Below are 15,205 nucleotides of genomic sequence, written 5' to 3' on the forward strand. Positions count from 1 at the left end.
AGAGATGTACCATTGCCCAGGGCATAATATTTATATCTATCTTTGTATCACAGTCGAGTTTAAGTAAGAGAGCTGGACAGAAGAATGGGTTGGTCACACTTACTGTCAATACAGGGTCTTACTTAAAAGCAGGGTCTTCCATGTATGTGCTTACTATACAATATTATTAGTAAGACCGAGCAGCCTTTGTGATACTGAGAATTTAGGTAGCAAGAGGTATCTGAAATCCATTTTCTCTTGGACATTTTTGTATCAGTCGTGTCTGATGTATTAAAGGTGTTATTCCAGATTAGACCATATTCTATCTGGTGTTATTTTTGTTCATTCTGTTCTTTTGAATATTTTTCAAATAAGGTTTGCCTGTCTCATCACTTTAAAATTTCAGTTACTGGTGTTTACAATCTGAATATTTTAGCTGGGGAACACTGCAGATAATGCTGGTATTCTACAGATAAGTTGCCTTCACTGCAAAATGCTGCTTTGATACAGACTGGATCTTCTCTTTGTGCTGGATGAGGCAGATTTTATGAAAAGGTAGCATGTGGTCGTGTAATGAAAGACTGGTTTTGGTCTACAACACAGTGACCGGTTACCTTATAATACTTTCTGAATCATGCTTACTTTAAGCAGTGTGGAGTACGCTATATTTTGTTTTGTATCTATAGATGTGTTCAAATAATTGTCTTCAATTAGTCTGTTTTTTCTTCTTTTTTTGATACCCTGCAAGGAAAGTGAAACAAGAACATAATTGTGAAAAAGGTGTGAACAACTGTGAAAAAGGTGTGAACACCTTCTTTGTGAACTTGGTATTTCGAAAAATGGGTTAGATATGGGGTTTATTCTCGTGGCTGTGGATAGATAGGTTAAACTGAGCTGTGGTTCAAGTCCACTCTGTCCTTTATGCCTTGATTTAGGGGCAGGTAAGAAGGTGCAGAATGCATACCTCACCTACTATTGTTCAAGGCAGATTATAAACTTGCACGAGTTAGAAGCATGTGTCCCCGTAGCGGGATCTGCCCTGAAACATACTTGGAAGAGAATAAGAGTTACTAAGTTAGCTGTAGTGTTTCCTGTCTTTGGAGACCTTGCAACTTCACTATCCCTTCTACACAGCGATAGTGCTTTGTGGTAATTACTATCAATGAAAATTACTTTTATCTGTTAATTTTGTTTTGGGGAATACTTAAGAACAAAAACGACCAGTAATCAATAAATATTTCTTTTTCCAGGGTTTCAAGGATGGGTTGAGGTGAGGTACTGCCTTCCAGGACCTCAGCAATTCAGTGATCTCGAACCATCCATTGCATTTCAAGCAGTTGTTGATGATTCTCTGTTTACCGATTCTGAACTTAACATCAACTGCATTGAAAATAAAGAAAAAAAAAAAGCCTAACAAACAAAATCCTGACTTCATCCATGAGACTAACTGAAGCGTTCCTAAAGGATCAGTTTCTGTTTTCTGCAGGACCTGCTGCTGATGTCTGCTGAGCTAAACAAATGGAGGGCCAGGAGAATGCTCAGTTGTTTGCCTCAGAGGGTTTGGCCAAATAGTTGTATGATGAAGAAAATCCATCTTTCAGACTGCAGATTTTATACCTGTACTTGTTCTTAAAACAATTTTTACTTGATTATTTTACTTTAATGATAACTCATCAAAGACAAGTTATGTTCACCAGAAGAAAACAGGACAGATGCCTCTTCAGAGACAGTGCTTGTGTGCCATGTTTTCATCTCTTTTAATCGTAATGGGTGTGAGGTTGGTGTGGGTGGAAAGAGAGGACAGTCTAGTGTGGGTGGAAACTGAGAATAGTCTTGTCATGTCATAGCAGAAAAAGTCTGGTATTCAGAGAGAGAAGAGCATAACAGAGATATTGAACATAAACTTGTCAATGGCTGGATAATTTTTTCTCAGTTACCTTCCCTTTTATAAATCCAAGAAGGAAATTATTTGCTCTGAATGAAGAATCAAAGGCAGTGTCTTGGTTAAAATGCATGTAAGCTTCTGATTCAGCATTGCCTTGTAAGAACAAGGCTGTGCTTTACCTGGTGCGAGATGCTGAGGCATCAAGATATGCAGCCTGTCTCTCACTGAGCACGATGGTGGCTGGATGTGCACCTGTGTTTTGGCTCTGAGAGAACATTTTGGGATTCTGTTTGCAGTATTCAATTTATAATTCTGTACTGAGAATAATACAACGGGGTAAAAGTTTATAGAAACATCGAAGAGCTGTTTGCTCTGGTGGTAATGACTCTGTGCACGTATTTGTGTGCAAGTAGCTGGTTGTACGTTCTGTGATGATGCGGTAGGTAAGTGTTTGCCAGAGCAGTGTTTGTCTTGATTTGAGAACTACCAGAGCTGCTAATCTGAGCTGCGGAGAGAGATGGCAGCATTGAGCTGTCTGCCCAGCCTCTCTTCTCATAAGAAAGATGGTGAGGACGAGGTAGAAAACCTTTTCACATCAGAAAAAAAAATCTGGCGTTACCTTGAATCTAGAGGGTCACTTGTATGGCTGTTTCTGCACTATGGAGTCTGATATGAAAAGTTGCATTTGCAGCTATGTTAGTAGTCTGTGTCAGCCACATCTACAATGCCAGCCACAAAGTAAACTTGCCTACATACCTTGCTTACAACAGTATGAATTACTATTTTACTTACAATACCTAATTTTTCTAAGGATGTTTGACAAATTGCGTACCATATCAGACAGCCAAACATCCTGAGATAATGTAAATAAGAAGGAAATTATGCTGTGGGGCTTTACTGCTCAAAGTTGCCAGTAGTGACTGGTTGAGCCGGCAGGCACAGCATCTGAACCCTTCAATATGTTAGTCAGTGGTAAGCTATTCCTTGCAATGAGTCATCTTGTCAATTGTGTTCTGTAAATGCCAAGCATTGTCGGTCCTGGATGTGCTGAAGATCTGAAATGTGCAGATTAAATCAGCAATAATAATGTTTCAGATGAGGTTTGTATATTTTAAATAAAACATCATTTAAAGGTATGTTTAAAGGTATCATTTAAAACAATGTTGAAATATTAATTCCTCTTTGCACTTCCTGATGTCTGCTAGCAATTAGCTGTGCTTTTTTCAGGTTGATGAATTTGAAACTGATCAATTATCTGATAATTGCTATCACACACTCATGATCACAGCTGCAGGATTGTCTTAGTTTCAATACTGCCATAATTTCAGAGACTTCTGTATATCATGTCTGTTTTAATATTGAGCGGTAGTTTCTGTGGTTTGACCTTAATTGTTTTGGAGCCCGTAAATGTGTATTTGGTTTGGTTCCCCCTAGTTTTAATGTTAGAAGCACAGGAAGTCCCAAAACAACTTCTGAGATAAGCAAAAGCTGGGCTGTATTTGACTGTGACAGTATTTCTTTAGCTTTTTAGCTTCTTGCATACAATCCAGAAGGCTTGTTCTGTAAGGTAGTGGAGGACGTTGTATAGAAAAAGTGTGATGCATTTTGGAAGAGCATTAAAAAGCTTGGTGTTACTTTTGTACCAGAATTTTTGTGAACACCTCTGAGCTCAGAGGGTTGTCATCAGCGGCGCTGAGTCTAGTTGGAGGCCTGTGACTAGTGGTGTCCCCCAGGGGTCAGTACTGGGCCCAGTCTTATTCAACTTCTTCATCAGTGACCTGGATGAAGAGTTAGGGTGTACCCTCAGCAAGTCTGCTGGTGACACCAAACTGGGAGGAGTGGTGGATACACCAGAAGGCTGTGCTGCCATTAGTGAAACCTGAACAGGCTGGAGAGTTGGGCAGAGAGGAACCTGATGAAGTTCAACAAGGGCAAGTGCAGGGTCCTGCACCTGGGGAAGAACAACCCCAGGCACCAGTACAGGCTTGGGGGCAGACCTGCTGGAGAGCAGCTCTGTGGAGAGGGACCTGGGTGTCCTGGTGAATGACAGGTTAACCATGAGCCAGTAGTGTGCCCTGGTTGCCAAGAAGGCCAGTGGGATCCTGGGGTGCATTAAGAAGAGTGTGGCCAGCAGGTCGAGGGAGGTTCTCCTTCCCCTCTACTCTGCCCTAGTGAGGCCACGTCTGTGTCCAGTTCTGGGCTCCCCAGTTCAAGAAATGAGGAGCTACTGGAGAGAGTCCAGCGGAGGTCTATGAGGATGATGAGGGGACTGGAGCATCTCTCCTATGAGGAAAGACTCGTCAAGAGAGTTGGGCTTGTTCAGCCTGAAGAAGAGAAGGCTGCGAGGGGACCTTATAAATGCTTATAAATATCTGAAGGGTGAGTGTCAAGAGGATGGGGCCAAACTCTTTTCAGCGGTGCCCAGCGACAGGACAAGGGGCAATGGGCACAAACTGAGGCACAGGAAGTTCCGTCTGAACATGAGGAAGAACTTCTTCCCTCTGAGGGTGATGGAGCCCTGGAACAGGCTGCCCAGGGAGGCTGTGGAGTCTCCTTCTCTGGAGATATTCAAGACCCGCCTGGACAAGGTCCTGTGCAGCCTGCTGTAGGTGACCCTGCTTCGGCAGGGGGGTTGGACTAGATGACCCACAGAGATCCCTTCCAACCCCTACCATTCTGTGATTCTGTGAGAAATCGGAAGTAAAAAAAAATTGCTGCTCTCAGGACAGATTCCTGTTGCTTCCTTGTTTGGAGTGAATCAAGAACTATGGTGGTATTTTTTTTTTTGTTGTTTTTTTTTTTGTTTGTTTTTTGTTTTTTTTTGTTGTTGTTGTTTTTTATTTTTTTTAGTGTTGACAGTCTTTAACTGGTGTATAGCATGCTATCACACTGTTGTTTTGGTGATCATTGGAAAACTTAACTTGGTTGGGTTGATAACTTCATATTTTGAGAAGAACAGTGTTGTGGCCACATAGCTGATATTTGTGGGTCGTTCTTTTGTGCATAGCTAAACTGCGAGCATACACTAGAGTTGTGTTTTTCAATGACCACAGATGAAATAATGGAGATCCAGCTTATTCTGTTAATTTGAGCCAGCTCTGACCGTGACATCTACCTTAAGACTCAGCCTCTATAGTGGTGTCTGCATCCTGGGGAAAGAAAAGGGCCGGTTTTGCCCAGGTGGAGCAACCGAGAGAAGTAACAGCTGCTGCTGTAGCCCATCAGCTCCCGTTGAGACAGGGGATGGAGCAGTGCTAACAGGCTCTCAAAGGTCTGGGGTGGCTGAGGAGGCTGCAGACTGTGTGAGGAAGAGGAGGGGGTGAGGTAAGAAGGTAAAGATTTAGCAAGGCTAGGTAGGAGGAGGAGGAGGCAGAAAATGCGGAGCTCTCTCCACCGTATTGAGAATTATTGCTGTGTATTATGGCTGTGTCTGACAGTAATTCATTAAAAGGCTAATGACTTTTCCATGCTTCATTTAATATTTATTTGGGAAGAAACTTTTCTCATATGACTGGTTTTAATTTTCCTTCTCTGGGTTGGAACAGTTTGGTATTGAAACTGGGAATTCTCCACAAGTCTTCCTTTGTTGAAGGATATTTTGAATAAGAATATCACATAATCTGTTATTTGAAAAGATTTCCTTGGAGCAGAAACACAGGTATTTTATGGCATTTCTACTCTTCCAGGCCAGCATGAATGTAGAGGTAGAATATGGTGGTGTTTGTAGACGGCTGCTTATTATGTGGCCTCTCAAACATCTGTGTCAGCTTCAGGATTGTAGTATTTTACCTCTCATGATATGGGCTCTGAAATGATGCAGCAGACAGAGACGTGGCTTATTTTGCCCTTTTTCTTCCCTGCCCCTTCTCTCCCTACCATTTTCCTTCACTTTGTATTCATAGTTTTACTTCTCTGGGGATATAACTGGGTATGGTGAAGGAAGGCAAAAACAGGGGAAGAAAAGGGGTAGAGAAGTGAATGTGTGTGAGAGGACGGAAGGGCACAGAGGGATGGCAGAAAAGCAATCCAATGTCCACAAGAATTGAGACTAGGGGACTGAAAATATTATGCCAGTTATGGCTACTCTTCATCTCAAGCAAATGCAGAAGTACCAATTTCAGTAACCTGTGGTGGTGCCTCTGGACGTAACTAGTATGTGGACCACAGTGGGTTGGAATGAGGCCTCGTATCTTAAGTGAAAAGCATTTACATACTTGAAAAAGCGTTAGTTGAGGACTGGGAATAGGCTCAAGATTTTCTTTATTTTATCCGAACTCTTTTTGTCAGCCACATATTTGGAAAAAAGCAAAATTACTGAAGAAATCTTAATTTAGCATTTGTTGGTTCAGTTCTTGCATTATTAGAATGTAGATGCTGATATATCCAAAATGTCATTTAAAAAGTCTGGAAACAGCCAGTGATTTTTTTTTTTTTCAAGCAAAGGTTTGTCCCTGTTTGCTTCTACTCCTGGTTTCTGAAGTAGAATTGAGGTACATGCAACCTTTATCAAAATGTAACATGAACTTATCTTAGAAACACAGAAGAACAAAAGGATTCTTGCAATAATTTATTTATAATGTTGTTCTCATGACTGTGTTAATATTATGTAGTCTGTCTGTCTTTGAGGAGAATTTTTTACCCAGAGAAAAGTTTTAATGCTGAATTTGACTGTGTTTGATCATCTGCCTTTTTTTTTTCCTTTTGCATAATAGGTATAAATGACCAAGGATTGTACAGAGTTGTGGGGGTGAGTTCAAAGGTCCAGAGACTTCTGAGCTTGTTGATGGGTATGCCTCTATTTTACAATAATTTTTCATTATTTTATTTCATGTTGTTTAACTATCAATATTTGGTTTTGAAAGCATCTGCCTGTAGTTGTTTTTTATGTGGGCCAAATCTAGTTTGCTTTAGTCCATGCAAATAGTCCCCATATCATTGTTCTGCTGGTTTAGCAAGACCAAGATTAGCTGTTAGGAATAAACGAAGAGAACTGCTATGGGACATGTAGGAGCAAATCATGGGCTTGGTGGCAAGGCTGAAGGAAGTGGGATTAAAGCAGCCTAAGTTGAAGGATCTGATCAGAAAATTCAAAATACCAAATTCAAGAAAGTTTGAAGCTCATTGCTTAATTGTTTGAAGTTTCCACCTTTCTTCTTCCTTGTCTAATATGTACAGGTGTACACACCCATGGGTGTCTTTAATTGATCACTGTGCAAAAAAAGACATTTAGTTCAAGCTTACTGGTAAAGAGCTCTTCGGTTTAAGAGGAGGAATATGATATACATATTAATAATAACTGTGTGCCAAGGCAGGAGACAGATGGAGAAAGGATGTGTTTTTATAAACTTAGTAGTATAGCTCTTATATGTGGGTAACATCTTAGACTCTCTTATACCTAGTTAACTATGTGTAACTTTTAAGATTTTTTGATTCATAAAATTACTCTCAGAAAGTTTTTCCCCCTTTTCTTTCTGGAAATTTTGATGTATCTTAAATCCAGGGACTGTAGTTCTCTTGCCACTCTGCTGTCCCTGGGGGGCGGGGGGAAGTCATACTGGCACCTGAATGAAATCCCTTGTCTGCCTGATATCTCTCACCAAAGTAGTAGCCGTGACTGCAAGATGTGCCGTGTTTCCCAATTTCTTGTCCTGAGCACTGACAGTACATGCAGTCAGACAAGACCACTGGGAATAGTTCATTTTTATAGAGTTTCCAAACCTGTCACTTGACAGCAAAGGTCTGATTCTCAGGGATTCATTGGTATGCAAAGAAGCTTGTTTGCAGTTTGCACCAGGCTCTTCTCCAGAACCATGCATGCTCCATCTGTGCTGATAACACAGTGTTCTTTGGCACTGCAAGCTGGAGGAAGCCAGAAAGTGAATTCATTTCATTACCCCAGACATTATGTGAATGACAAAGCGCTTTTATATTGTATGCTGCTGTCAGTTCAGTGCCACCTGTAAGACTTTTTATTTTCCTTCCTTTATTTTTTCAAACAGGCTGTCTCTTCAGAAATGATAAGACATCAGGCTTGGGGACCTGTGTGTCATACCAATCTGTCATAATGACCTTGCTAAATATTAATTTATGGTATCTTACTTTCATCAATATTAACAGCACCCTGAAGTTCTCCATTAGTACACATAAACCTGCCTGTATCTTTAAAGTATTGTAGCAAAAGGCTCTTTTTGGAAATACAGACTGGGATTAATAAAAATGACTGATCTGTAACAGATTCTGATGGTTGTGTATCTATGTTGGAGTTAGCTTCAATAAACAACAACCATCTTTAGACATTGACCATAGGAGGAATGATGTGTTATCACTCATAGAGTCTCAGTCAAATGCGTTTGATATTGTAAGATGTTTGTCAGTTTTGACTTACTAGCTTAGCTTGGGCGTGCAGGTCTGGCAGGCAGATTTTCCTCTTTGCCATTAGTGGTATCCAAATCAAATAAACTCAGGTTGCCAGTGGTTCAGTAGCAGCTGGAAGAGTTTACTGGGGATTCCAGCATCTGCTTTTAGTTATTTTTTAGAATTAGAAACATTTTTTGTCATTCCCAAGATTACCATATGTTTATTTGAAGTAGGATGAATACAGTGGTATCAAGACGAGGCAAAATACTGAACAGAAAAAAGTTTGGGTGCAAGCAGGTGCTCTTTTTCTGGTGATTTGTTGAAAGCAATTCTATCTGTGCTCTTTATCTGTCTGTCCTCAGAGAAGAATAAAGAAAGAGGGTTTCTTTTTGATATACGGTGGTACAGAGAATTTAAAATGACTGATTAATCTTTAATCCTTTGTCTCTGGGTATACTCTTAGATACCCTTTTATATGAAAGATCTTTTCAGAATAATAAAAACCTTGTATTAACTTTCTGTATTTTAAAATGTTTGATGAGATTTCAAAGTATTTTAAGCTACCTATCATTGACCATGAGGTTCACAGTCTGAAAGGCCCAAAGTGCAAAAGAAGTCTTCCAAATGGCAGCCAGGGGCATAATAGCATGTAGTTTTGTCTCTTTTTCAGAATATTTTCTATAAAATTTGGGAAAGTACATTGAGAGTCAAGAGAGTATGAGAAGACCAATATATGCTTTTCTAATACTGTGAATGCACATATTTTAATCTTTAATGTAAAAAATCTAGTGAAACTAAGTCTTCTGTAAAATGAGACTCGGCAATTAAAGATGCAATTATGCTTTTTTAAAAAAAAAGTTAATTTTGCAGTTAACTTAGTCCTCGAAGTTACTTGTAACTAGCATTGTGCTATGGTGATCTATTTTGCTGCAGTAATCTTGTCTAAATTTAATTGAGGCATTTAGTAAGGAAAACACTCATTACATTTCAAGGAAAAATGTTAAATTAATCTGACCTCTCATTGTAAACAGGGATATAGAGTTAGGAATTCCAATGTTATGGAGATCTGTTATAAGCAATTCAGAATGCATTGTCAGCTGTCAGGAGGCTCAGTTCTTGAAATGTGTCAGGGACGAATTCCTGTTTCATCTGTGATCTACGTAATAGACCTGATGTGGCTCATTTCATACAAACTGACTACGTGGATTTCATACAAACTACGATGTAGGTCAGCTTCTATACAGACCCTTGCTCATGGTGAAGTGACTGCTAAGGACTTGGAGTTTCTGCTGATCAGTTCAGTTTTGGTTTCTGATACTGCCTGGTGTGAAAAATGCCAGGCATTACATGTTGTACAATAAAACTTTCAGGTACCTCTGCCTTTCCCAAAACCAGCAGCTTTCAAAACAAGAGCATGGAATTCCTTATTATTTTCTATACGGTAAATGACAGTATGCGTACAGTCCTACAGTGGGCATGTTGCATATGGAAGCAGAGAAGTCTCCTTCTAACCTAGTTTAGTGAACTGGACTGTTTTTATAAACTCTAGCTCCCTTCTTGTCAGAAAGATTGCATAAAATTTAGAGCTGATCTGTCAAAAGCTGCTCCATGAATGTGCACGGTTATTTTTATATGCGTAAAGTTGCCATTCGGTGCACAGTGGCTGCTATGTGAACAAGTAGCATGAAAACTAGTAGAGTAATTTTTGAAATCCTGGTTGAATTCCAGTTCATATAATGGCCTGGGACTTTTGAGAAGTAGAGGGAAAAATGGAGCGGGAACAGTTAAATATATGGGGTGGTGGGGCACAGAGTTATGCAGGGCAACTGTCAAACCAAAAGTGGAAAGAAAGTCTTCAAGTCTTGATGGCTTCAACAGTCAAAGTAGGGATTGTTTGGCCTTGGTGGCAGGGCCAAATTTTGTTGGTTTGTTGGTTCCTCTCTCCAAAGAGAAAATGAAATATTTCAGCAATATCTTCTGGTTTTTATTTTAAGAGTCTTGCTTTAGAATTCAGATTCTTGTTATTTTCCTCCCCAAATTCATCATCAAATTTTACATAACTGAGTGCATGCTTTGACTGTAAAGGAATTTGATTATTAAGCAGTTATTTAAAAACTGGATATTGCATAGTCGTTTAGTAACAAAATCTCCATAGATTTCACTAGTTTCTGATGTGATGGCAGTTTTTTTTTAATTAACTCCGTGAAAGGTTTTATTCTTAAAAAAGAGCATTTAAACACAGAAACAGCTATCATGCTAAAAAGATGATAAAATAATTTTTTTCCTGAGAGAATCTTGAGTACTTTAGGTTGTGGTTAGCTAGTAACAATTTGGTAGAAAATGTTATCTGACTAGTATTTTAAAATGAGATTTAAATAATTGATATAATGAGGGAGAATATTCAGTTACAGAAATAATTGCTTGGCACAGCCTTTAGAACAGAATTATTTAGTCCCAGTAAAAGGACTGCACCTTTAATCAGGGATCCTAATTTGATTTTGTAAATGTGTCTGTCATTTGTCTGACAAGCAAAGTAGCAAATTAATTCTGAATTGTATGAACTGGTCAACATGTAATCTGTGTCAGCTACTGCTGTAGTTTACTGTAGTGACTGACAGAAACATGTAGCAGTAATAAAAACAGAAGCTCAAGCTCTTGAAGTTAGCAAATGTGTGGGTTAGTTTGGCCATATACATGTGATCTTCTGGTGTCATCTAGCCATTGCTTCTTGTTTTGAGGCCAAAAGGGGTTTTTTGATTGCAAAACATTCCAGCGTGCTGCGTTGTTTTCTATGTTCTGTCAAACAATCTTTCACCTGATGGGTCATTCAGACATACGACTATTCAATTTCATCTGTCTTACTGTAAGACTCTACCGAGTAACCTGGTGAAAGATGGGAGGAGTTCTGTGAACCTGACAAGTGATCAAGCAAGCAAGTATTTTTTCCCTTCGGCTAAAGCTGATCAAGTAAGGGAAGCATTCAGGCCATCTTGTAGATGGCACAATAAGGGTCATACTGCACTTTGTTGGCTATTTTCATGAGCAATCCAAAATAACAAGCAAGGCTATGGAAAGAATTCAAAAAGCTGTACTTGCATTTTAAATAATGAAAGAAAAGAGAAAAAGATGAATTATGCTTAGTGGGTCCTTTTTCTAAACTGTTTTTGTCCATCTTTCTGTGTTTGTCTACATCTTTCTGTTTAATTAAAGGTGATCATTATTAAAGAAAAACACAGCGGTTAATACTTTTTAAAACAAAACATGGAAATAGAATTTATAAAGAAGTTTGGATTAGATTTTCTTAGTATTAACTAATAGTAAGAAGGACATATTACCTCTACGTTCATGTGAGCAAATACATAATGATTAAATTCAATGTGTTGCTGTTCGTGTAGGGCATACTGATTTAGAATTCCCTTTTGTCCATGCCCCTTTTCCTGATTATTTTCTAGATGCAAAAACCTGCAATGAAGTTGACCTGGAAAACTCTGTAGATTGGGAAGTGAAGACAATTACTAGTGCTATGAAGCAATATCTGCGGTAAGCCTGTCTCTCTCTATTTATATTTTATGAATTCTGTATTCTGATTCTTCTATGCAGTGTGTTAAGCTACTACTTACTTTTTCTATATTTTTGAATAGAGATTAATTTTGTGAAAATGCCATGTTTGTTACTTGTCTTGGAGGAAGCAAAATAATTTAGCGACACTAACACTCATGTTCGTATGAGATAAGCCCCCAAATATTTTTGTTAGATACTTAAGCATTTCACTGATGGTTCAGAAACTTCAAGTGTTAGTAAACTTGTTGAGAGTCATTACTGAAAGTCAGCTAAGATTATTAAAAGGGTTTTTTACCTTTTTGTGTTTTAATGTGGTGGAATGAAAAGCGAAAATGTTATGACATTTAAAATATTTTCCTCATTTCCTTCTGGTCCTTGCTCTGATGTTCTAGGTGCAATAGTAGTAATATTCTGAATGTTAAAAGTAAGAATTTTCAATATGTTCTCTGTTTAAATGGCTTGGCCAATTCCTGATAAATATTTTTTACTAAATTGCCCAAGAACATAGGATGTAGAACTTTTGTGTGTCTCTCAGTGTAACACAAATACAGTATTTTTAATTTGCTATTTTTATTAAGTATTACTGCAACCACTATCAAAGAATGCTGAAGAACTATTATCAAGATAAAAGTCTCTCTTACGGAGTGTAGGAAAGGAGAGAAAGAAAAAAAAAAGCAGATGATGAAGTATTTCCTGCCTATCGTATTTGCTATATGAGTATTTACTTCAGTATGTAATAAGCATCCCTAGAGTCAACTTAATAAATGAAGGTTTTAACTCGGGTGTTGTAACTCCGTTTTCCGCTATTCAGTACATTTTTCATTGATGACTAAGGTTTTCAATTTCAATTTTTTAATTTGAAATGCTTCAGAATTTTCAATTGTGGATGGCTACTGTCCAGCAAACTTAACTGTTTTAGGACCTTTATTTCTTTTAACTAAGGCGTTGACTTGTGATTCTTTGTATTTTAAAAAGCTTAATGAAGAATTAATTACATAGTAAATGTGTACCATCTTCATCTGAGAAACAGTCTCGGTGTTGTAATTTGGAAAGGTGCATTATGATAGACTGGAGGTGTCACTTCAGCTCGTAGGAGGTGAATGGATGTATTTAGTTTTATTTTCCTGATAGTACCAAGTTTTCTGTTCACACTGGAAGTCATTGACTGCAAGGGCCACCATAACAATGGTTGTCTCCAGTGCGACGATTATACTACTGAATGTTGAAAAGGTTTCCTGCTTAGGATAAATACAGATAGAAAAGAATAAAGCTAAACCTATTATGTCATCCTTGTTTTACAGAAGCCTTCCAGAGCCACTGATGACATATGAGTTGCATGGAGAATTCATCGTTCCTGCCAGTAAATATATGACCGTAGTTCAAATAGAAGTCTTTTCCTGTAGTACTGCTCTGGCCTTATGAGCGCGCTGCAAATGCAATTTCGGAAAAAATTTTCAACCCTGTAAAAATATAGGGAAAAGAAATAATATTTTTTTAAAAAAATGTAGGTTTTAACCAGGGTTCAGCTGGGTTAGAGTTAATTTTCCCAAGAAGCTGGTTGGGCTGACCCAAATAGCCAATCAAATGGGATATTACATGCATTGCATGTTGCTCAGTCAGTAGAGCATGAGACTTGTAATCTCAGGGTCAGTTCATGCTCCACCTTGGGCACCAAAAACTGCTGTGGTTTAGCTTCGGTTGGCAACAAAGAATCATGCAGTTGCTCTCACTCCTTCCCCCTCCCGGGTGGGATGGGGAGGAGAATCATGAGGAAAAGGCAAAAGATGTGACTTGGGATGAGAACGGTTTAACAGAATGACAAAGGGAGAAGAAAACAACAACGATAATACTGATAAAAAGCATATACAGCACACAGTGTTCTTGCCACCCGATGCTCAGCTAGTTCCTGAATAGCAAATCCCCCTCCTTCAGCCAGCTCCCCGCTTAAATACTGAGAGTGACTTCACACGGTATAGAATATCCCATTTGATTGGCTAGACATTATAGTTCTAGTATGTCACATATGACATATCTATTGACAGGCAAACTTGAGACAGACTTGACAGCACAATTTTTATTTTTATGGAAAAACTTTTGGGTAGATGCTGTAAACGTTCATTCTTATTACCTTAATTACATAGTGATAAACGTCTACTTAGATTGTGATTTTTTTTTTTTTTCCCTTTCGTTTATGGAGAGTATGAAGCTCAGTAAAAGAAAATACACTAATTCTGGCTCATTTGAATCCTTAAAGCACAGCTACCTGACCCATGTTTTCAGTGCCTTGTTAGCTCTGATCCAGGTTGGCTTGAATGTTCCTCATATATTAGTACAAAAAAAAGCAAAGAGCAGGCCAGATTACACTATGGCACTTCAAATACAGGCTTGGAGAAGACACAACAGCATTTGTAGTTCAGCTGTATGGTATCTAATGTACATGGAATTTTTTTGGAAGAGGATGGGGAGAAACTGTGTAAGAAAATTTTTGGCAAAGTATCAAACAGATATTTAGCTGATTTTCTTTCCAGCCTGTAGCACTTCTGGCAAACTGCGGTAAGCAAAATTAAAATAAACTTTGAGACAATTGCTTTATCTTCTTCACATTGCTGTAATGATTTTCCAGGACTGCAGAATGTGTTCACTTGTGGTCCTTAATTCAAAATGAGAATTAGCCTATGAAATTCATTGCCAAAGCACATGTTAAAGGCTAAGTGCTTAAACAAAATTCAACATTCTTACCTAGATGGTGAGTTTTCCCTTTTGTATTGGAAGTGTTAAAATAATTTCTTGACCTATGAAGTTTTGCCAGCAGTTTCTTTCTTTATTTTCCTTTCTATATTTTATAGTCTCTTTCAGTAAAGGAATTCAGTTGAAGTTACGTGTTTTAAATAGTACAGTGTTCATAAGTAGTAAACAATTTTGTAGAGAGGTTGATTCTGTATAGTGTGAAGGGAAATTTAATCAACATTGCAGATCTGAGTTATGGTATACTTAAAAATAGGTAGTCAATGTTGTTTCCTATGTTGGCTATAAAAAAACAACAGCACTGGGAACAGTAAGGAACATCCATTTCTGTGAAACTATTGTGAGGGGGTGAGGTGAGGCCGAAATTAAAAGGCTCTCCTTTCAATTTTCTTTATACATATCAGTGTATATTGAAACTATTTAAGCCTTGATTGTATCTTGTGATTAAGTTGCTTAGCTCTTCTTTAATTAGAGTTTGTGATTTCACGTATATGTAAAATAGTCTTGCTTTAAAGAAGGCTTATGTTTTTCTGGCTGTCTGAATTTTGATTAGCTGACTAAAAGCTAAACGTTTTGCGTTTTGGTAGCCTTTTTTCTTGCAATCTGTGCAGGGGTGCTCACTGCAAAAGAATAAAAAAAGCCCCATAAAATCTGTAGCAATATGCAAAAAGAAAAAAA

The 15,205-nt window shown here is 38.3% G+C and overlaps 1 protein-coding gene across 2 annotated transcripts in view; it reads left to right on the top strand.

The window, feature by feature from the left end:
- Positions 1–15,205, top strand: part of ARHGAP10 (Rho GTPase activating protein 10) — a 161,644-nt gene that overhangs the window by 78,993 nt on the left and 67,446 nt on the right. For both annotated transcript variants that reach the window (XM_075421102.1, XM_075421101.1), the window contains 3 exons: positions 6,577–6,651; positions 11,674–11,761; positions 13,084–13,142. In XM_075421102.1, coding sequence (XP_075277217.1) covers positions 6,577–6,651; positions 11,674–11,761; positions 13,084–13,142 — 222 coding nt within the window. The remainder of the gene's footprint in view (positions 1–6,576; positions 6,652–11,673; positions 11,762–13,083; positions 13,143–15,205) is intronic.

Source organism: Opisthocomus hoazin, chromosome 5, assembly GCF_030867145.1.
Source record: "Opisthocomus hoazin isolate bOpiHoa1 chromosome 5, bOpiHoa1.hap1, whole genome shotgun sequence".
NCBI lineage: Eukaryota > Metazoa > Chordata > Aves > Opisthocomiformes > Opisthocomidae > Opisthocomus > Opisthocomus hoazin.